General features: G+C 37.3%; 1 protein-coding gene across 3 annotated transcripts in view; it reads left to right on the top strand.

Annotated features, from left to right (window-relative positions):
- The first annotated feature begins 8092 nt into the window (after nucleotides 1-8092).
- rnf24 (ring finger protein 24) overlaps nucleotides 8093-25013 on the top strand; it is a 38359-nt gene continuing 21438 nt past the window's right edge. The window contains exons 1-2 of one of the 3 annotated variants that reach the window (XM_056250506.1): nucleotides 8093-8488; nucleotides 11097-11150. In XM_056250506.1, the coding sequence (XP_056106481.1) occupies nucleotides 11134-11150 (17 nt within the window). In that variant the 5' untranslated portion in view covers nucleotides 8093-8488; nucleotides 11097-11133. Of the gene's footprint in view, nucleotides 8489-11096; nucleotides 11151-15721; nucleotides 15902-25013 lie in introns of those variants that run through there. The other 2 variants (XM_056250507.1, XM_056250508.1) reach the window with 2 other exon arrangements.

Genomic DNA, 25013 nt, shown 5'->3' with positions numbered 1-25013 from the left:
GGGACAGTACTTCAATGAGTCAAAAATGTGTGGTGGGGCGTGGTTTAAAATTTTTTTTTTTAATGTAATACAAATATTAATAATGTTTATATTAGACAAGTCTTAACTAAAGAAAAAAATGTTTCACCTAAGGCATTGATGAAATGGAAACAGGATTTTCATGACCTTTTTTCAGAATCTGTGGTCAGATATTAATAAATATGTAATTCCTAATAAATAAGTCAAAGAAACTCACTTTAAAATAATAAATAGATATTATCCATGTAATGATTTTATCAGTAAGTTTAAAGAAGGGGTTTCTATGCTGTTTTTGTAAAGAGGAAACAGAAACAATTGTACATTTATTTTTTAGTTGTAATTATACCAAATTATTTTGGTCCAAAGTTTCTCTGTTTATTTTTTAGGTGTTTTACAAATTCATCACGATAACTGATATAATGGTCTTGTTTATGGATTGTGATACTGGTTTACTGGAAATGGATAAAACAACTAAAAAAAATGTTATTTTACATGTTTCATCCATTCATAACCAAGAAAATTAATAACTAAGATTTAAGAGAGAATCTAAAATAAAATAAGATTTTACTATTCTACATGTATCAGTATCAATGTGATTTGTTTGGTCTTTTATCATAGATTTTTCAGTGTCCCATATTGGGGAAACAACTGTCCCACATTAGGAAGCTGCAGATTATTTCAGACAACTTGCAATAAGAGCACTAATATGTCTATAATATCTCTTATGAATGGGTTATCAGAATTTTCTCTTTTGATTTGATTAGGACATATACTGGGGTTTTTAAAATGGTAGGCTATTGGGTGTGGATTTAATGTTTTGGTTAGGCTACACATCGCAATATGTCACAGAAGTCTGAAGTGCAAAAAATGTCCCACATTAGGGCAATTCACCCTAGGTGCTACCGAAGTGGAGATTTCGGACTTGGAGTATGAGAGAAAGGTCATTTTGAGAAAACGGGCTTTAAGATTTAGCATCAGCCCATGAGATTGCCCTTTTACTTTCACGATTGGTTGCTGATAAAAAGGAAATTACCATATTTGGATCCGACAACATTATACAGGCGAGAGAGAGCTTTAACGGTGTTTGATGACAGGGTGCAGATCGCGATTGCGGATCAGAGGGATCATTTAGATCGCCAACTTTTAAAGAATTTATGAGAAATCTACAGACGCAAACAGACAAAGTGTCGTAAAATAAAGACCTAAATGTCTGAAAGAAGACATGTTATTGAAGACAAATATCCCAAAATCTCAAAATTGACCAGTGAAAAAAAAAAACTATGTTTTTGCCTGCCGTGTCTCGCCTTAAAATGAAAATCAGGTTGACGTCAGAAACCAACATGAGACGGGTTCTGACGTCAACACGAAATGCAACCATTGCAACCAAAATCATCCACTGACTGACGTTACTAGGACCTTGACAGAAATGTAGTGGAGTAAAAAGTATGATATTTGTCTTTTAAATGTAGTGAAGTTAAAGTAAAAATTTTCCAGAAAAAAATAATACTTAAGTAAAGTACAGATACTCAAAAAGTGTACTTAAGTACAGTAGCTACTCAAGTGACTGTACTTTGTTACTGTCCACCTCTGCCTGACTGTAGGCTAATAATGCAATGTAGGCCTACACGCAAACTCTGTGAATTATAGAAAGATTGACAGCAGTTAACACTGTTGTAGAAGTCAAAGAGCTCAGTGTTCACATCTCTTCATTAGCAAAAGAGGCCATGATGATGTGTTATGCAACTGTTCTCTAGCTGTAAGTAATGCCACGGGCTCGACTGTGAGAAGTCTGGAGTGAAGTGTACTCTAACTGCTATTACTTGAGGGTTATTAAAATGGCATCTTCTTTTAACGGTGCATTGAAAAGGACCCCGTCTTTGCATGCATTCCACAGAGTGCTTTAGCATTGCCTGTGACTAACGAAGTGAAAATGACAGCTGTCTGTGCACCTGTTTAACCACAATGAGTATTCGTTATAGTAATTTCATTTTTCAGCCATACTTTTTTGCAACACCAACAGATTTTTCAAGTAAAGATCAAAAAAAAAAAAAAAAAGCATACCTATAGAGAGAACCAATAAAATAAAGTTTGAGGCAACTGAAGTATAATTTTGGCTTTTATGATTTTCAAATAGGGTAAAATAATTTAGTGGTTTAACCTAATACTATCACATTTGAGAATTACTACAAATATAAGTTTCTTATTTTACCATGGTGTTCTATGAAAAGTGCTTAGAATAATTTTTCTCCAATAGATGGTTGAGCATGTAGAAAGTATCCTTGCAACTGTTAAAAGAGTAAAATCTCCTCTAGTCATTGCAGTTATGAAGACATCTGCTGCCTGTGATTGCTTGTGTAGGAACATGTGAATAATGTCTGTTTTATTTTCTACAGAAACCATGGAAACTTCATACATCTTCTCTAGCTCCTGAAAGAGAAATTCAGACTTTCTCGGGTGGATCATTACCATCAGTGCAGCTCCCAATGAGATGAAAATGGACAGTGTGTGTGTTATCTGTCAAGACATTACCATTATAGGCAAAACACTACCCAGTTATATCAAATATTATGGGGATCCCATCTTGTATAGAATTCATAGCCACGAAGTGTATTTTGCTGCCACCTAGAGGATACATAGATGTAGAACAGAAATGAGAAAGCATGTAACGGAGACAGTTCTTTATTGGTGATATATATATTCAACAAACAGATGACTTTAGTCTAAAAATATTTTATTAACAGATGAAGTACTGTATAGGATACAGGTCTTTTATCACAATGAAGGCATTTATTGTACCACATTAATCAACTTATTTTAAGACTGTTACTTACCAAATAAATCTATAAAAAGATGTGAAGTTACATATTATTCTGTGTAACAAGAAAGAGACTGCAGAGTGATACGAGAGACAAATTTAGAGATTCAGCCAAAAAGAAAAATTCTTTCATCATTTACTCACCCTCATGTTTGTTTGTTTTGTTGTTTTTTGACAACGTAAGTCAATGGTCACCTAAACTGTTTGGTTACCAGCAGGGGCGTCACTAGGATTTTCATTTTAGGGGGGCTAAGCCCCCAATATGATTTTTAAACAAATTATAAAAAAAGGTAACACTTTAGTTTAGGATCTAAAGATCACTATTAACCATTTTCATTACGATGCAAAGGCACGGTTTTATAATAACTGTGGTCCCAAATGTGAGGCAGGGCAAATAGGGGGGTTCGGGGTCTCCCCGAGAAAATTTTGATTTCTCTGATCTACATATGTGCATTTTAAGATGTTCTGAAGGCCAAAAAACTTGGATAGTGGGCAGCTGACAATTTTTCTCTCCTCATCAGCAGCATCACTTTTTTTCTCTTTGTTTTTCTCTTGCCCTGTCTCTTCCCCTCCTAAAGCTGAGCTTTGACTGATATAGGCTTTTCATTTTTGTCTGTCAGTGAAGAAAGTAAACATAGGGTCAACTGATAGGTTGATTTTGCCTATGAATCATTTTCTCAGACGCGTTTATTTACTGAAAGCTACTAAAGGTAATTAAGTTTATTAAATGCATTCACAATATGTAGGCTACACATTTATTATTGATCTTATGCCTAATACAGGGCCGTAGACAGGGCTTTATAATCACAGAGGTCCTAAATTTGAGATTGGTAGGGGGGTAAAAAATTTTATTTCTGATATGTGCATTTCAAGACGTTTGAAGACCAAAAAAAAGGATAAGAAATAGCTTTAAAACCATGTCAGTGGGCAGATTATTTGTCAATACCTGCTCTCTTCTCATCTCCATCACTCTTCCTTTTTTTCTCAGTCACTTTAAGTTCCTCCCTTTCTCTTCCCCTCCTAAAGCTGAGCTTTTTTAATTTACTAAAGGCTACAATTTGTATTATATTCTCAATATGTACACATTCATTATTAATCTTGTGCCTAACATGATGAAACTAATTTGTTAATGTTTCTTGTAAACTAATTATTACATTACATGAGTTACATGAGTGTATAGGCCTATTTTCAGTTCAAAATGGCGAAATTAGACAAAACTATATTAGTTTGCCTGATTATTTTTTGTCATTCGTTTAACATTTATGACCTAAAAAAAGTAAAATATGAAATGTTAAGTTTAGCTACTTACATCTTATTTCGCACTTGACCGTACGCGTCGAGTCCATAGACTGTAAAAAATGGTCGTGTCGCACTGTTAAAATTCGCGCTCAGCAGCGTCTGTGAACATAAAGCCCGCCTACTTTGATTTGATTGGTTGTCTCTGACATTGACGAGCAGTGACAGACCAATGAGGCTCAGATGAACACACAAATGAACACACACACCCTGTCCTCTGTTTCTGACGTGCTCTCTGCACGGCGCAGCTGTGGATTGAGAACGTGCTGAATCTGATTATATCAAGACTGAAGCGAACACGAATTTGTGTAGCCTACATTAATCTCACATTTTTAGGGGGGCTTGGCAGAAGTTTAGGGGGGCTGAAGCCCCCCTAAAAAGGGCCTAGTGACGCCCCTGGTTACCAGCATTCTTTAAAATATTTGTGTTCCACAGAAGATAGACATTTTGTAAACAGTTGACAGTAAAGGGCGAGTAAATTCAACTGGAATCGGTAAATGTTCACTGTCCTCACCCTGCAGCACTGGTGTTCCACAGGGATCAGTGTTTGGACCCCTGTTGTTCTCCATCTGCAACTCCGTTAACCATTTTCTTAAGATTCTAACAACACTATTAGAATTTCTGAGTGTCTATCTGACAAATCAAACTGGATTATCTTCCTCAAGCTTCATTTTGACTTGATTGTGCTTCATTTCGTCTCAGCCATGACCTCTGTCAAGTCTCATCTTGGTTAAAGTTCAGTTATTGCCTTCAGGTGGTAAATCACATTCACAATAACTGTTAGAACAGCTGATGCTCAAAACAACAAACAAAAATTACACTGGGGTGTGTTTGTTGTGTCAATTTATCTTTAGATAATCATATTTAGCAAATAAACACAGTGATTAGAACTTTAACCCATTGATGCTAAGATTTTTTCCAGAGATTCCTTAATTAGAATGGCATCTTTCATTTAAAATGTTATGCTGTTCAGTGTATTTTTCTTGAAAGATGATATAAATATGGCAACTTTAGTTTGACACAATCTGTTGGTTACACTACTGTTCAAAAAAGGTTTAGTTTTTTGAGAAATTAATACTTTTATTCAGCAAAAATGATCAAAAGTGACAGTAAAGACGTAAAAAATGCTAAAAAAGATTTCTGTAAAAAAAAATCCGTTTTTTTAACTTTCTATTTATCAAAGATTCTTGAAAAAACTGTATCATGGTCTCCACAAAAATATTAAGCAGCACACCTCTTCAATATTGATAATAATAAGAAATATTTACTGAGCACCAAATATGCACCAGCATAATAACGATTAAAGGATCACATGACAAGGAAGACTACAGTAATAGCTGCTAAAAATTCAACTTTGTCATTATGAGAATCAATAACTCTCAAAAATAGAAAACAGGTATTTTAAATTGTAATAATATTTCACATTATTACGGTTATACTTTATTTTTTGATCAAATAAATGCAGCCTTGGTGAGCAGAAGATAATTTTTTTCAAAAACATTTAAAAATATTTCCAACCCCAAACATTTGAATGGTAGTAAAAACCTATACAAATTTCAAACCTCCTGCATAGATTGAGATGGTGTTTTGTCTTTAATGATTATGTGATGTGCGTAAAATAGCATGGACATTTAGTTCTTAATCTGAAGGCTACACTAAGAGTTGTGGCAGATACTATGTTATCCAACAACAACAAAAAAGATTTTGGAATAAACTTTTAGACAAAATCAAGTTTTGTCACTGAGGTGGTACCATTTCCAAAGGTACAAGTTTTGTACCTTATTTAAAGAGTGTAAATTAGAGTGCAAATACCTAATACACACCATTTAAGGTGTAAGGGTGTATATACCTTCCTAAAGTGTACACATTAGGCTACCAAATTGGGAACTGCCCTAGTGAGCGCTTTTGTGCTCAGTGTAATAGCAACTTGCAAACACGAGAGGGCGTTCACATACAAATCAGCATGCTGAACTTTGATTACAGCTTCTTCTATGGTGACCATGGAAATAGACTATAGATAAAGCTCCCTGTTGTCTCACAATAATGTCCTGCTGTCTGTTCATTTGCCCAAAAAATTATTCATAGAACTTTACACATCCTTTATATAAAAAAATCAAGAGGACGAGTTCATCATGCAGTGGCCTCTTTACACGATTCAGCTTCACAAATGTGGATTGCATAAGTGGATGTTTCAAAGGATTCCTAGAATTCCGATCACAAGGTTCAATGGATCCTTTTTCTGTAAACTTAATCATCAGTCTTTGACTGACACTCTACTGTGTTTGCTGTGTTGCAAATCACAAGCTATGAAAAAAGAACGCCACAGCAAGTGCTTGAACATTTTGTAATTTGAATCGCATTGTGAAATCAGCACTTATGTGTAAAATCACGAGACATTGCGGCTTTATGCAATTAATCTCTACACACTGAATGGAGATGTTAATTAACAGATCAAATAAGGAAATCAATGTGCACTTTTGACTATTGGGATGACTCAAAACATCTTAATAATCTCAATGGAAAGAGAAACACCCAACAAACCTCATATGTACGCCTCTTTTTAAATATTAAAAGACAAGCATATAAAATGATTTTGAGCACTGCGTGTTAAGGGGACATAAATGCTTTTAGAACATGCTTAAGCATTGTGGTATCAGAATGTTTTGGACAATGAATAGGATCACGAAAACAGTTAAGATGATAAAAGCTTAAAATTACTCAGAGATGATAGCTGTTTAGAGTAAGGATTGAATATGGGGCATAAAGATTTGGTTTGTTTACATGCCTGTGGTTGTCAAAGGTTAAAATCACTTTAAGTCATTCCAGAGGTCTGTATACCATAGGCCTATACTGTAATACTTCATTGGTTTATACCATGGATAATGCTTCCTGCCTCCTTGCGCCCTTTATACCCCACATGTCACTTGATTCAGTGCCAGTCTAGCGCCCGGTGTGTCATCCTCAATAGGGCTTTGTAAGCGCTGCCACCCTGGTCTCTCGACCCATCCCCAGGCAGCTATTCATGGGTTCCCATGATTCCGCTCAGTTGGCTCTAGTACAATATGTGTCTGTCAGTGGCACCTCATCGGCATGCACTGGCACACACACACACACACACACACACACACACACACACACACACACACACACACACACACACACACACACACACACACACGCTGTCTCAACCAAGTGTGCCCACTCACTGTGCTTTTAGAGACGGTTGAGTCCAAAACGGTTTGCACATGGGCACTGTTTTGAACTCTCTCTGCCCTAGATTCATCAAATATTTTCTATTGCTATATATTCATATCTAAATGCCAATTCATATATGAAACATTTTCATGTTAATTATAAATACAGAGAAAAAGAAAAAAGATTATATATTATACACCTAATATATTATATTATAACATATCATATCATATCATATCAAATGATATGAAATTATATGATATTATTATCTATTCTTCAAACTGCTTATCCGATAGGGTTGCGACACGATAATATTGTATTGTATTGGATTGTATTATATTATATTATGTTATATTATATTATATTACATTATATTATATTGTATTGTATATTGTATTATTATTATATTATATTATTGTATTTTATTATTATATTTTATTATATTATTATATTAAATTATATTATTAAATTATATTATATTATTATATTATATTATCCATTTTCCAAAATGCTTATCGGGTGAATGTAGGGTCTAGCCTATTATATATTTTATATTATAAGCAGTATAAACACACTACACTGGACAAAAAGGAATAGCTGGATCTCAGGAGGATATAATGTCCATACAGTCTATGTAAGGAGGTTCAGCAATCAGCAGGCAGGAGCTACGTATGCATCTGCCCCTCCCTCTCTGAAAGCATCCGCATCGCTCCCCACGCACACACACACACACACACACACACACACTGCCCCTCTCTCTCTCTCTCTGTGATGAAGGAGGAGGAGGGACCTGCTCGTGTCGTGAGCTACGTGCTGCTGAATTCACATCCACCACTAAAAATCTCAATCTACCACCCCATGCAGACGCATTTCAGGAGCGCACACACTTCACTACAGCCTCAAGCCACCTGGGAAGAGATTCGAGTTTTACAAGCATCTGTGAACTTACAGCCTACGATGCTAGTGTTTATATGATTACTGATTTGTTAATATCGCGCTCGAATTACTGCAGATTAAAAGACGTGGTTGGTTTATTTATGGTCGGTTGTTAGAAAAAGGTTGGAGCTGTAGCTATTACATTGAGGAGGCGCTGAATTTGAGCTCTTTGCTCATCTGTTTGGGATTGTGATCGAGCAGGAGGGAGGAGTGGCGGAGAAACGGCTGGTAAGTCTATACTACACCACATGAACAAATATGTTATGCATTATCATAAACAGACATTCTTCCTTGGCATTATTTATTCCTCGAGTGCACTGATTAAAGCGCGAGACCTAAACTGAAGATTGCAATACATAAACTGATGTCCTGTAACGTTATATGTCCGGTTCCTTAACGATTTGTTCTATTGAGTCGGATCCTTATAATGATTCGGTTGAGCCGTTTCACAATCGTTCTGAACGGTCCGTGCGGCTCACTCTTGAATCAACTCGCCGACTCATTGAAGCGCGAAACGCCTCTTTCGAACATGTCAGATTCGTAATCCGATATAGTAGCCTATGTTAAAGAATTTGGGAGAAAGCGACAACTATGAAAGTTACTTTTAAAGTTGAATATTACATTTGAATTGTACTGGATATATTTTACCAAGCAACAAGAGTCGACTTTAATAAAAAATCACTTTATCTAAGAATGAATAAACCTATCAGTTAAGAGATTAAATTATATTAGACACTAAAATTAGTAGTTTAATGGAATGCAAATCGCATTTAAATTCAACATGAAATGTATGTTAGGTTAATTACTATGGAACCCTAGGGCGTACTAAATTACAAGCCTGCCTACTAGTTTAAGTAGGCTAGTTGGCTATTAATAAAATGTAACAGCAATAAACGGTAATATGTGTTTACACAATACTTTACTGAAACATAGCCTACATGTTAGGGACCATGGGATGACTGACTACGTCATAACGTAAAGAACGCTGAATCCCTTTTAACTGATTCTTTGAAACGAACCGTTTGAACGAATCGATTCGCAGAAATGATTAGGACTTGCCATTAATGTTGCAGAATGGCTTGTGAGCTAATGTAAGTTTTTTTTAGTGTTTAATGGAGGTTATAGACGTATAATGTTTATGTTAATTACAATTAGACATGTGGTTTCGCTTCTACTTTCATTTCTCTGTATCTCAGATGGCAGAGACACCGCCTACTATCAGACGAATACAATTAACCGGAGGAATAGCCTACATCCTGAAATGGTTTAACTAATCGAATGCAATTCAAAACCACTCTGCCTCTGAATTTCAGCAGCACTTTCTTGAGGCCTTTTATCGGCTGTGTGTCTGTCTGACACTGCGGCGAGCGCTTTTCTGCTGAATGCTCGTTCATTCATTTGTGTTGTCAAACTTCTCGACGTCATAATGATAACAGAAAGCGCGTGGCGTGAGCAGAATGTTCTAGGCGCGTGCTGGCCTGACCCCAGCTGTTTGTTGTCCTCCACGTGCTGCTGTTACACAATGTAAACACAATAGTAATCGGTGCACTTTATCATGAACTCCAGCGCTGGAGAATTTTTAGTTATGCTGCATTGACACTTTATTTCATTTTGCCTCGAGATATTTTAAATGACAAATAGGCCAAGATAAAAAAAGTAGCCTAAATTAAAAAAATGCATAGGCTACGTCTATCCGACGTTAAACCTGTATTTTGGGGTTTACTTTCTTTTAACTTAGTTTTAGTAGTTTTTTAGGGATGAACTTATGTCCATATTATATTTGTCCTATAGTCATGGAAAATTATTGCATGTTATTATTTGTATTTAACATTAATTTATTTCAAACGTCCATGACCCTATCAGAACAGACCTGCAACCCATTTTGGGTTGTGGACCACCACAATTTTGGATTGTGAACTACTTATTTTCCACTTATTTTTAAACTTTAGATGAACCTAAGAGCTCCAAGGAACAGAATTCTTCTTAATTTGTCATGACGAGAAGACATTCATTTACTTTAATTGCATCTCACATCATCAAGCAGACAGGTCTGGTCTCTGGTGTAATACTGAGCTTTGCATGCTGTTTTTCAGTCTAGCAAGGCTGAACGAAATGTACGGCATGTAATAAGAACTAATCAGGAACTTGTTTTTGTGCACAATGTCTAGAGATGTCAATTTGCCTTATGCCATCCTGGCTGCTTGGTACTAGACAATGAAAATAACAGCCCCCTATGGTGAAGAGGTCAACAGTGTGGCCTTATGTGGAGCAGTACTACAAAACTATAAACATTTGCCCACAGCTCACTGTTAAAAACAGTTTATTCAAGGGCAACTGACCCTTTTCACTCTGTCTGTGTTCAGATACAAGTTTATTCATATTTCAACATGCTGATGTTTAAAACCAAATTGATAATTTCTGATGTTTTTGCTTTGTACAATGCTTGTATGTTACTATATGCTTATATGACTAACAAATATTCAGCTTTGCTAATATAACTTTGAGGTTACTTAACATGCAAATGAGCTGCTGAACTGATATTAGCCTGTCTTCGAGTCGTACATGAATCTTATGAATAGTTTTACACATGCCAGACATGACTCATGGGTCATTTGTGGGAACTGTAGTTAATTCCAAGTCTAATTATTGCTTTCTAATGATAAGTCTGGAAATTGCTTTATTCAGGTAGAATATGTGGAAAGTAAACGCATCATAATGAAGCGATTCGTCATCAGCTGGATTTGCATGTTTGTTCCCCTCAATACTCTTTTATGTAAAAAAAAAGATTACATAACTTTCAAAGACACCGATGTGAATTAGTCATCATGTTTTACAGGCTCCTGAATTCTGAATCCTGCCTAAAATCCACAAAGATGATATATCTGCCAGTGTAAGTGTAAACATAATGCTTTACAACATATTTGATAGCTGAGTTGTCTGGTCATCTAAGGTTAATTGATTCTAAAGGAAATAAAACTGTCTCTCATATGAATGATCACTTATAGCTGAGATCGCTCGCCTACGTAATGTCTTATATCAAAAGTCTTTTTAATGAACAGTTGCTCCAGTATTTCCGGTATGTTTTTGTAGATCTTTGAAAGAAAATCACTCTCTGGTGATTTAGAAATGCTGATTTTGTAGCAAAAGATACTTGTGTAATAATAACACTGTACCTGTGTGCTTATTTGTGTATACATGACCACATGATGAACAGAAGATAAGAAATAAGACCAAAAGGAAGACTAGGGCAAAACAAAATTGTTTATGAGAAAGCCCTGTGGGGAATGTCATCTGAGAGGGTAAATTAGGGGCAACAGCTGCTGGTGTCACTTCTACAACTTGTTTGTACCATCTCATGTTACCATTTAAGCTCACAAGACAGGACACTTGCCCTCTTAGTTCATTTAAGGATCATCAGATCCCTCATAAAAGCAAATTCAGATCTGTTCTCATTCTCAAGTCAGTAGAACAAGCCAGATTGCACTTTCAGCACAGCAGAGCATTAGAGAGAATTATTGCAAGATAAGCTATTTGTTTGCATGTACAGTTTTAATTCTGGACATATAAATCTTCTCTCTTCTAGTGCTTAGTCAACTCGGCAATACATATTACCTTTCACCCTGAAATGAAAATTATGTCATCGTTTACTCACCCTCATATTGTTTCCACACCCATATGACATTTTTTATCTGTGGAGCCGATACCGACATTGTTTTTCCTTTTGTGCTGGTTGACATAAAGTCATGTGGGTTTGGTTTTTCGGTAACACTTTACTTGAAGGGGTGTGCATAAGACTGACATGACACCTTCATAATTCACATGACACCTGTATTGGTTTATGTCAAGTTGTCAAAACATTTTCAATTATAATGACATAATTGAGTGAATGACACTTAATGACAGTTGTCACAAACATGCATAAAACCTCCTTCATATTAATGATATGTGTCATGTCATGATTATGAATGTCATGTCAGTCTTATGCACACCCCTTCAAGTAAAGTGTTACCGGTTTTTCTACTCTGTCCTGTCTAATCCCTCACCTGCAGCTCTGCTTCTGCCTAAAGTGGATTAATTAGTTGTTGGACTAACACCATTGCCCTGGATTAAACACTGTATCAGGGGGCTTTCACACTGGTCCAAATGTGATTGTTCCCAGTGTTGTGCTGAATTCTGACCCCCACCAGGTTATAACCCCCCTGACTGAGGGTACGTTTACATGACAACAATGTACTAAAAACGTAAAAGGTTTTCATTTGCTTTTTCGCGTACTGCGAAAATGACAGGCCAGTTTTGTAAAGAAAAATCTACACGCCTATTAGACCTTATTCAAAGTAGCGCCATGACATGTATAAAGCGAGGCTGTGCGGGATAGACTTACCGTGTTTTCAAGGACATCCACTGAAAAAAGCTGTTTAAAACTCCATCACTTTTAATTTTCTACTTTTTGTCAACTGAAATTCCTAGGAAAGATATTTTTGCAGTATTAATTGTCAGCAGAACAACCCAAAATCAACCCTCATTAAATAACAGTACAACTCACTGAAGAGATGTATGTCCATCTCTCGTAGCCTCGCTTTCATTCCCGTTAAAAATCAAAGATGGCGCTGCTGTGAATAAGGTCTATAGACTGAACATGTAATACGCATTCGCATGACGTCACTGTTTTCACAAATTCACGCTTTTGTAGATTACATGGAGACGATAACGGTATCGTTTTCAAAAACTTGCATTTTATACCCAGTTTTCAAAAGATTGTTTTTTCAGGCCCCCAAAACGCCATTGTCTAGTAAATGAACAGCCTAAATGCATAAAAAGTTTTCCTTTTCAGTTAAGAACGGTGTCATGTAAACAGCCCCTCGGTCCCTATAGGTTGGTTTAGGATTAGGTGTGGGGCTGGCTACTAGGGTATGGATTAGGCAACCAGGTAGCAGCCTCAACGAGGGGGGTAATAATTGACAGGTAGCTAGTTAAAATTCGACACAACACCGAAAGCCCCCGCAGCGTTGGTCTGGTTTCACGCTCACTTGATTCTATTGAACCCTGGTGCATTTGCGTTCATCCTACGTCATCACAAAAGTGCATGGCGCATGATATAAAACAGAACACATGTGAGAGGAGTTAATCTGTTCAGTGACAGTTTATCAGCATCCCTCCACCACCCCATCTCCTCACTTCTAGTTCTAACAACCGGGGGGAGTACTCAGGGTTCGGGCCAAATTCCGAACTCGGAGCCCTCCCACCGCACAGCCCTCTAAATACACACAAGCTTTACTATAATCTAATTATATGTAAGTGTGAACTCGTGAAATGCATTTTGTTGAAGTAATGATGTCGCCATCGTCTAAAACTTACAAGCAGGTTACTTTACTTCCTGAACAAGTGTGCACCAGAGTCCCATTGCTTTCACAACATTCACGCGAATCCCACCACAGATCCAGTGCATCCGAGCTCAAACCACCTCCTACTTTTGGGTCCGGTACCACGGTGCGCTCCCAGGTCCGCATGACAGCTTACACATTACCAATTTCTCATGCGAACCGTTTTGAACTAGACTGCCAGTGTGAAAGTAATCTCACTGTCCACAAATACTGCTTAATATTTGTTTTTGTGAAAACCATGATTCGTCTCTTTAGGATTCTTTGATGAATACAAAGTTTAAAAGGACTGCCACTTTTGATTCATTTAATGTGTCCTTTGCTGATATAAAAGTAAAATATACAAATAAAAGTATTAATTCCTTAAAATCTCTCTTATACCAAAATATTGAATGGTATTATATTCTGTGTAACTTTGTGGCAAAGGTTTCTTTTACAAGCAATGTCCACATTAATAGGATGACATGTACATGTACATACATTCTGTATGTGTTGTGTGGTTAATTTTTGTTAGTAACAAATTGCAAGGTATCTTGATTAATCTCAAGCTTTGTGAGTTTTCAACTCTGTAAGTTAGAGTTGCTCAAAGGCCCTGTTTACAACTTGTATTAAGATGTGTTTTGGTCGATCAAATCACAAGTGGACGGCGCTAAATACACGTATAAACGGGGTCTAAAACTTCACGAGTTCTCACTTACATCAAATTAAACAGAGTAAGGAATATGCGTATTTCGCGGGCTGTCCGGGGGGAGGGCTCCGAGCTCGGAATATTTGCCCGAACCCTGAGTACTCCCCCCGGATGTTGCAAGAGTTGTTAAGACTAGAAGTGAGGAGATGCTGTTAAACTGTCAATGTACGGAGGTAAGTCTGCTGTATACCTCTTAAGTCGTTCATTGGGTTGATTAACTAAATGTGCTCCACTCGTGTCTAATTAGCTTTGATTATCTGATTGTGCTCCACATGTGTTTAATTAGGTTTAATTATCTGAACGTGCTCCTCCTGAACTTTGTTAATAAAACATCATGTTTTGAGCTTGTCCACTTTCGACCACTTTGAGGTAGTCGAAAATGCATTAGACCGGATTGCTTTCGTAGTGCGTTCGAACAGCCGCAAAAGAGCGCCTACTCTCCACCTTCTGACCTAATGCACAAATGTCATGGGAAGCGCTGGCCAGAATTTAAACTTTGTCGGCTGAAGATATTTGATTTGAAGATTAAAAAAAAACATATCAAGCACAATGTTCTCTCACCATTCCTGATTTCTAACTTGCAATCTCGGCGTTCGCCATATTATTGCGCCTATCAGAGCAGGAGCGAAAGCTGCTGTTCTCCATTTGTTTTTCCGTCATCTCCAGTTGCATTCATATGTAAATTGAGTGAGATTATTTCGACCGAAAGATCTGTTAAAGCCCATACATTTAACCGCCAATAGACCCTCCCCTCAAACGAAATCAGGACAGAAGTGGTTGAAAGTGGACAAAAGATACAGATTAAAAAACACCAGATGTGAACGGAAATGTGTCTGTCTCGTCTTGTAGTTGTAGTTGTGATCCGATCGACAAAAAATGCATCTTAATACCAGGTTTAAACATGGCCAAAGAAGCGCCATCATTTTGGAAAGGGAAAAATAGTTAAAGAGTAGATTTATAGAAAAGTGTTTGTTTATGCTGATGTTAGAAGTCACCGTCTGACTATCTATTATTTTCCTGAGCTGAAGCCTTTTGAAAACAAGCTTTGTAATTTCAAGGTTTTTTGTTTTTGTTTTTTTGGGCCATAATTGTGATTTTGACTGCTACTTTTGACAGTTCTGCAAGACCATCAAATCTTGTTAGGTACTATATGTAAGAAGAGATGCTAAACTCATGACCACATAATATCTCACTAACCTGGCACAGACACTGTCAGGACCCACACCACTCCCCTTACGAAGCTGGAGGCCTTCTAGTTTTGTTGTAATATTAAGTTTCAAATGTGCAACTGGGATAGCCAGGGCTCAAGGCTCAGTGGAAATTTCCACTTCAGATTCAGACAGCAGCCTTTGTTCTGGTGCAGGGGCTTGCCACAAGCTGCTGGAAATTGGCTTGGGACTTTGTTGTGAAAGAGTGCAAACAGAGCTTTTTCCAGACACGAAAAATAGACAAATGATGATAAAAAAGAAAACAATCTAAAAATTGGTCTCAACTTCTGGCAAAGCATGTTCCTGTTTTATAGGTCTCCAGTGAATAGAAGGATATTGAGCAATTCAACTTTCTCAGCCCTTAACGGTCAGTAGACTATACTTTTTTTTCATTCTTTTTTTTACGCAGAATCATGTGCATTGCATAATAATTTTGCTTTCCAACGCCCCTTTTTACTGGGATCACTGGGATGATGGGATCAGGGATTTTAATTATCCAAAACAATATTCCTAATATAGCCCTCACCATGTTTGGAGTCCAGGTGTTTGTTAAAAGGGAACGATTACCCAATTCTGCTCAGTAGGGGCATGTTGACAGGAAAAAAAAACACTGTTTTACAGTTCTGAAGCCTTGAGATATTGAGCTCCTTCTTTGATGGTGGGGGGTAACAACCACCCTCCCTATGATGGAAGATTACCAGAAGTACTCTGTGTGGAGTCGTCTTTCAGCTTGAGCGTGTTCCCATGAGGAAATAGGAGTTTTAGCTATAGGCATAGGTGGGTTATAAAAGCAAGTATTCATGAGTGTGGCATATCGATTTTTATGGGAGTTACACAAGTTTGTCATGTTGTCGAAGGGTGGTGTCATTATGAGTAGTAGAGTTATATTTGTCTTGTTTTGTTAAATGGATTTTACTGTCTTAAACAGTTTACGTAGCGGAAAAATTATATAGTTATATATTTTTGTTACAAAAGTAATCTAATATCTGTCTTCCTAATAGTTTAGGAAATTATAGGTACACTCTTGGTTTGATGCAAAAAAAAGCTAGATGGCCACAGTATACTGATTTTTGCCCAAATCTAAGATTCACAAGTATCCTACATAGAAGGCAATACCAAAATGCACTTTGAAAAGGAAACTTTTCTAGAAAGTTCGCTTTGGCAGGCTTTTTCGAAATCCCAAAATTTACTCCAGACGAACTTCGTTTTGGTCTGATTTGGTTTGAAATGACGTCACATCAGTTCTTTCTTGGATTTATCTTGAAGTATGTATCCAGTATGTCCAATATTTGTCTTGAGCTATGCATACGCATGAGTATTGCACTATTAGCTTAGTGACATGCTGATGTCAAACTCTATTGGAATCAATTGTGAGTTGAGTGTTTCCTGTGAATAACATGTGAAGAGCGCTATTGGTGTGACATGCAAAGCACTTATTTTGATCTTGCAAGGCAGTTAGGATGCTGCCTTAGGTTTAAATGTTGACATTTTAATGTGATTTATATATAATACGTTTGGGCCACTCAATGGATGTGTGAAATATCTGCATTAAAGTATGCCACTGGGTCCTTAGCTACCAGACAACGTAAGAGAGGTCATTATAAAGGTGTGTACTGATGGTCTGCTTCACTAGGTTTCTCTGCATCACTGGCTATGCAAACACTAGCAATCAGTAGTGTGCATAGAGTGTGTAATTATAGTTCTCTTTACAGCAATAAATGCTTTCTTTTGCGTCTGTGTTAAGCGTCAAAGTGAGATATGACTCATGAGCACATTTGAAAGTAAAGTTAAAATCAGGAAGTTGCATATCCTTAGAGTGTATGGAGAATTGGCTTGGTAGCTTAAAGACAGAGAAAGAGAAAGTATCTTATATTCTATTCCCAAAATACCCTGGGCTTTTTTTTTACTCTCTTACTGGTAACAAACATGGAAATTTACTTAGGTTTTGTAAAAAGTAAAAATTTGCAGCTTTTATATTTAGGATGACCTTGAGCATAGTGAAGACTTTTCCAGAAAACAGTTATATGATTGTGGTCAAACATATATATATATATATATATATATATATATATATATATATATTTATATATATATATATTTAATGGAATTGGAATTGATGTTTTCTAGTATTCAGGCCGTTGACTGCACAATATATTTTTAATCTTCGTACATAAAACTCATGGATCAAATTCTAAACCCCGTATTACATTTAAAGTTAGAAGCCTCCTCAACTTTTCTCTTTTTACAGAACTCTGAAACGAAACTGTATATTTAATGCTAGATTATTTAAAACCACTGCTGCCTTGAGTGAACCTTACATACATTTTCCCCAGACATATGTCATGGGTGCACTGAAAGTGTCACTATGTCGATTTAGCATTGGATAAATACCAGTTGTGACCTACAGATGTGAATGAGGACCAGACAGATACTTTGACTTTGACACAAGGCCTGCATTGACTTCAGCTGGGAGAATTCAATGTATGCGATGAACGCATTTTTTCCCACTCTGCTGGTGGGTTGTGCTCGCTTGGACAGATTGGTTGGTGGTTAAGCAGGCTTTTCCTCTGCTGTCTGGCATACTGTATTGTATCTGTATCTCCTCTCCTGTGAAAGTCAGGAAGAGTGGTAGACAAAAAGCACCTTGGAGAAACTTAACAGCCGTGCAAAATATGAAAAGACAATGCAGAAAAACAGAGCGCATGTGGCGGAAGACCAAACTTGTAGTCCATTATAACATCTACAAAGACACCATCCATGCTTTCAATATGGAACTAGGCAAAGCTAGACAGACTTTCTTCTCAAATATTATAAACAGCAACTTAAACAACACACGCACTCTTTTTGCTACTGTAGAGAGACTGACAAACCCCCCAAGCCAGATTCCCAGTGAAATGCTCTCAGACAGCAAGTGCAGTGAGTTTGCTTCGTTCTTCTCTGAGAAAATCAATAATATCAGAAAGGTGATCAGCACATCATTGAGCTGCACTGGGGTCAGACAGATCAGACCACAACCTGAGAAAGCAGCTACTATGGCTGATTTTGATGAAATTGATGGCAAAATTTTAAAAGAAACCGTACAGCACCTTAAAACATCAACCTGCGCCCTTGACGCACTTCCCACATCTTTCTTCAAAAGTGTGTTAAACTGTTTAGAAGCTGATCTCCTAGAAGTGGTAAATGCCTCACTTATCTCTGGGAATTTTCCAAACTCCCTGAAAACTGCAGTTGTCAAGCCCCTCCTGAAAAAGAGCAATCTGGATAAGACCATATTAAGCAACTATAGACCGATCTCAAATCTTCCTTTCATAGGCAAGATCATTGAAAAAGTTGTCTTCAATCAGCTGAACAAATTCTTAATCTCGAATGGATACTTTGACAATTTTCAATCTGGTTTCAGATCGCATCACAGCAAAGAGACAGCGCTCATAAAGATAATAAATGATATTCGCTTAAACACTGATAACAGCAAATTATCAGTGCTGGTACTACTCGACCTCAGTGCTGCATTTGACACTGTCGATCACGACATACTTCTTGACAGGCTGGAAAACTGGGTGGGGCTTTCTGGGATAGTCCTAAAATGGTTCAGGTCATACTTAGAAGGGAGAGGTTATTATGTGAGTATAGGAGACCATAAGTCTGAGTGGACATCCATGACATGCGGAGTCCCTCAAGGCTCAATTCTTGGGCCACTTCAACCTGTACATGCTCCCAATGAGCCAAATAATGAGAAAGAACCGAATCTCTTACCACAGCTATGCAGACGACACACAGCTCTACTTAGCCCTATCGCCTAACGACTACAGCCCCATTGACTCCCTGTGCCAATGCATTGAGGAAGTAAACAATTGGATGTGCCAAAACTTTCTTCAGTTAAACAAAGACAAAACTGAAGTCATTGCGTTTGGCAACAAAGATGAAGTTCTCAAGGTGAATGCATACCTTGACGCTAGGGGTCTAACAACTAAACATCAAGTGAGGAATCTGGGTGTGTCTCTAGAGTCAGACCTTAGTTTCAGTAGTCATATCAAATCAATAACTAAATCAGCATACTATCATCTGAAAAATATTGCAAGAATTAGATGCTTTGTTTCCAGTCAAGACTTAGAGAAACTTGTGCATGCTTTCATCACTAGCAGGGTGGATTATTGTAATGGACTCCTCACTGGCCTCCCTAAAAAGACCATAAGACAGTTGCAGCTCATACAGAACGCTGCTGCCAGGATTCTGAGCAGAACCAGAAAATATGAACACATCACACCAGTCCTCAGGTCTTTACACTGGCTCCCAGTTACATTTAGGATTGATTTTAAAGTATTATTACTGGTATATAAATCATTTAATGGCCTAGGACCTAAATACATTGCAGATATGCTCACTGAATATAAACCTAACAGATCACTCAGATCATTAGGATCACATCAGCTAGAAATACCAAGGGTTCGCTCTAAGCATGGTGAGTCTGCTTTTAGCTACTATGCCAGCCGCAGCTGGAACCAGCTTCCAGAAGAGATCAGATGTGCTCCTACAGTAGTCACATTCAAATCCAGACTCAAAACACATCTGTTTAGCTATGCATTTACTGAATGAGCACTGTGCCACTGTGTCCGACTGTTTGTACTGTATTTTATTTAATTTTTATTCTAAACTGCTTTAATTATTCTTATTTCTTTTGATTATTTTAATCTCTTTATTCTTAACTGTTTTAATTATTCCTATTTCTTTTGATTTTTTTTATGTAAAGCACTTTGAATTGCCATTGTGTATGAAATGTGCTATATAAATAAACTTGCCTTGCCTTGCCTTGCCTATTGTTCACATCGGGGCACAGTAGGTTTGGAATTACGATTAGAGCTTAGCAATGCACATCAATTGGAATGTGACATTTTGCCCTATGATCTTATGTAATAATGATAAAGTGGAATATAAAGTCCTATAATATAAAAATAAAGTGGATATCCTTTATCATTTAATTCTCTCTTCTGGCAATATTATTTTACTCAGAGATATTTGGTTAAAGACTTGTTCATTGTTACGTTGTTTACAATTAAATTATTACTTACAAATTGTTCAATTGTTCTATTATTTGTATTATTCATTTTATTTTTTACTTATAAATAAAATAATTTTGATTCATCACTTCTCCGTCTGACTGGATCTCACTGCATTACTCTCCAATATTGTTTTCGAGTAGCAATCATAAATATATTTACCAATGTTGTGAGAAAGTCATCTTGTGGCTTCCGGTTAAATTCAGGATTGATTTTAAAGTTCTCTTGTTTGTCTACAAGGCCCTATCAGGCCTTGCCCCCCAGTACATCAGTGATCTTATTATTCCCTACTCTCCTTCTAGAGTTCTCAGGTCCTCCAATCAACGGCTTTTAAAGGTCCCTCATTGTCATTTAAAATCAAAAGGAGATTGTGCTTTTTCCGTGGTAGGTCCCAAACTCTGGAATAGTCTCCCAACCACGTGAGGTCAGCTCCATCAATTGCCACTTTTTAAAAACTTATTTATTTTCTCTAGCTTTTGAATAAGTTATGTTTGTTTTGTTGTATGATTTTAATGTTATCATTTTTGTAAAGCACTTTGGGGCAACGTCTGTTGTTTGAAAATGTGCTATATAAATAAAGTAGCTTGCTTGCTTGCTTGTGGGAATAGTTTTTGTTTTTCTTTAACAAGGGTCCTTTAAGTACTTTGTTATAGTTCAAGTGTTATAGTTTGTTATAGTTTACTAATTCCAGACTATTGAGCCTCTTTTGATACTTCTCACTCCTTGGTTTACCCTGAAGCTGAAAGGAAATAAAGTAGATGGCGAATAGGGCCCTATAGAGTAGGTTTTGTTGCTTTGTTTTATTAAAACCAAAAAGTGCTTTACTTCTTAAGTGCACATGGTTCACTGTAAGTGAATCATTGTGTATAGTCAGAACCCTCTTTTAAGCTTAAGAGCCTTCTTTTTATAACCCATCTCAGTATATCAAGGATTGTAAAACGCAACAAATTTCGAATAAGTAAGGGCCACTCCAGTTTTACTCTGCACTTCCTCTCAGCTCTGAGAGTGACTCAATGCGCTATTGAAATGCTTTTCCTCCTCAGTGGAGGTAAAAATACCATTTGGCAGTGTTGTAACGGCAAGCTGAGCATTGCAGAATGACCTTGTCGGGTCAGTTTGGTGACATAATGGGAAGTAGGGGTGAAAAGGGACTTGATATTGCACCCTGTGGTATAGAAGATCAAAAAAAGAAGCTGTTAAGTTTTACTTCCCTTCTTTTTGGATGGTTGCAATGGCCTGACAGACACTTCAAAAAACCCCTTTGAATTTTGGGTTGTTTTCCACAGCAGGACAGTGGCTCCGGGATAACATTTGGTGTCTGAGACTCTCTTGCCCAGCAGAAGTTGGTGTGTGAAACTGTCACTCCGGTATACAAGGAGGTTTCCTTCACGGTGTCCCTGTTGCGACCTCTGCAAGCTTTCCCTCTTCTCACTTTTGAGAAGTTGACATGCTTTTAAACCATCTGACCGGCTCACTATTGGAGATTCCCTTTGCAGACAAGGGTTCATGAAAGTTACAAAACCTTCTTACTTTGGCCATCGAGAATGAGACAGGAAGGAAAGATGTCTACTGCTCATTTAAGAAACATTTTCTTTGAATCACAGGATCACATTTGGGGAAAAGCTGTGTGCGAGAGCCAGTTTTGTTTTGAATGGGTTTTTCTTTTTTCTTGCTGGAACAAACTCATACCAAAGCAAAATTGGACAAGGAAAGCAGCAGCGCAGACAATACGTGCAGAAATTAGTTTGAAACCCTGTCGGATGAAAAAAATACTGTAACTACATTCATTAAATTGTTTTATTACCTCAGTTTGCAACGTAAAAAAGTAACTGTGTGTTTGAAACAGCAGCAGATATTTGCATTTACTGGATAAATCATATTTATTTATACTGATGACAAAAATGGAATTACAGTATTTGAACTCATAAATTGCTTATTTTGCTTTTCAGTGTCTCAGTGATGAGACGTTTTCAACAATACATGACAAACGACTGTCTGATCTGTATGATGCTTTTACCAATTCCCAATTGATTATTATGATCATATTTCAAGTAAAGTAAAAGTATCGGCCATTTAATCGGTCACAACGAGCTGTTGATTATTGGTTATTATTGATATTGGCCCAGAATTTCAACATCAGTTCATACCTAATGATTGTGGTGGATTTTTTTAACCTATCCAAAACCATTTGTGTCCTCAGTTTGCCCTCATTATGGTTGATAAACACAAATTTAACTTGGAATGCTGTGATTGTTAACTGGGGTGAAATTGATGTTTTAACAAATGCATACTTTGTCTCCTTGTCTCTGAGCAGCTCACTGTAGCCCGACTTTGACCCTTCTTTAAATTTGAGGCAAACCAATTAGAAGTAGTTGAAACCGTTTTTGCTCACTTATTATCAGCAATGAATACCTTAGCTGATACTGAGAATCTTCATTTTTAGCTCTCTATTTGTTTGTCCAGGTTAATGTTTCACCAGTCAAAACAGATACGTTGGTGCAAATTTTCACTACAGTTCTGTAAGATATTTTATCAGAAATATCCTGGAGACCTCAAACATTTCAACAGTAGTGTATACTTTTTCTCATGGTACTAGATACTTTGCCCAGTTGGGCTGTATAATGACTGCAGTGTTTTGTTGAATATGTTACAGAGGCTGCTGTTTTGGGTTATTTGGATGTTTAAAAAAAAAAAAAATTATTGGAAGAGCTGGTTAAAAGTTATATTCTTTTTGTTTGTTTAAAAAAAGTGAAAATTTGTGTTAGCAAGTAATCATTCAGCAACATTAAAATGAATAAATTCCTTCTTTTCCCAAATGACACTTAGTGCCAAGTGACACTTAAAAGAAAGAAAAGTAATTGCCTGCAGCCAGCGGAGCCTCTCCCAGTCTTGAACCCAACCCCCTCATTCTTTTAATATATAGGTCCTTCCAGATTCTTTTCCGTGTCCTGAACTTGTGGAGTTTTCCAAAGGACATGTATCATTGTGTTTGAGGCATTAAAATGTCAATAAGCCTGTATGTTTGGGTTATGTGACATAAACCGGGCCACTATAGCTGAGACGATTAATGCTTGTAAAGCAAGATAAGAGCAGTGAACCGTATTTTGCCACAGAGGCAAAATGGCATCATGGACTCGACAGATTCAAACCTCCAACCTAGCCAATAAAACAGTACTGTTTACTATTAGGCCTACTTACTGGTAAGAGTGAGGGATGTTGTTATTGAAATAACAGAGTTTGTGTTAAGCCAGCTGATCATTGATTTTCTGTTTGGATATTTACCCTCATCTGTCAAAAAGCTTTGCATGCTGTAATGGACACAGACAGGAAAGTAAACTTTCTGTTTGTGGTCAGCAAGAATCTGGGTGAAAGTGGGAGCGCTTCTGAATGTGTCAAAGGCCCTCACATTCAGACAGGTTCAGGACATCAAATGTTTATAGGGAGAGTAAAGCTCCAAGTATGTCTGTGAGAACAAAGTATGATGGATAACACCCAGCTGTGTTGTGCTGTTAGGTCACACAGTGGTTCTCTACCCCCTCCCCTCCCCCTCCCCTCCCCTCCCCCTCCCCCCCCCCCCCCCCCCCCCTTGTTTATACACACAGTCTCACATGTGGCATTACTTGAGTTTTATCCTAAAAGGCATGCCCAGACATGCCCGTATTAGGGGGAGTAACATCCTGAATGCCCAGTGAAATCTCTTACTCTATAAACAAAGACCCATGCACACACTACACACATTTTTGTTCTTAAATAGTGGTGGCGATCTGCTATTGAGCCCAGTTGTTCTTAAATCAAGATTTTATTTAGTAAGTAGTATCATATTATCTATTATCCATTATTTAGTTCCCATACTTTGAGCAGTTTGCTACTTTCAATTCTATTAAAGTGGTAATTTTTTTTTTTACTTGTAGGCCATGCTTGTTGTTTTATACTGAGTTTATGATATTTTCTTCTGTATCTCCTAACCCTACCCCTAAAGCTCACAAAACCCATTTGCCAATTTAATTTTAAGGGAAGGCAGTGTAATACTAATACTAAAAAACGAATACTAATACTCCATTACTTAACTAATACTAATACTTAATAGATATTACTAGAACCCCCTGTTGATCAATACATTAAAACAATTGTTCTCTTACGAGAGTATCTCTCGTACTGCGTAATAGCTTACGCTAGGGGAAAACCTCTTTTCCACGAGATATTGAAGCCAAAAATTATGCTTAATTTTTTATTAATGTAAAACGCTTTGCAGCAGCAAGCAGACACAGGCGATACAGCTCGCGCGCCTATTGGCTGCTCTTGCGGCAAATGCAGCAGCCTATCGAGAGAGACTCTGCGTGACGTAATGACCAATGGGGGCAACTCGCGCCCATATCGTCACGTCCCGCCAGAAAGGGCGTGGTCTCACTCTATAAATATGCTCGT

Source organism: Rhinichthys klamathensis, unplaced genomic scaffold (genome assembly GCF_029890125.1).
Source record: "Rhinichthys klamathensis goyatoka isolate OS25496 unplaced genomic scaffold, OSU_Roscu_1.1 h1tg000069l_1, whole genome shotgun sequence".
In the NCBI taxonomy this organism is placed as follows: domain Eukaryota; kingdom Metazoa; phylum Chordata; class Actinopteri; order Cypriniformes; family Leuciscidae; genus Rhinichthys; species Rhinichthys klamathensis.
This window is presented reverse-complemented; position numbering and strand designations above follow the sequence as displayed.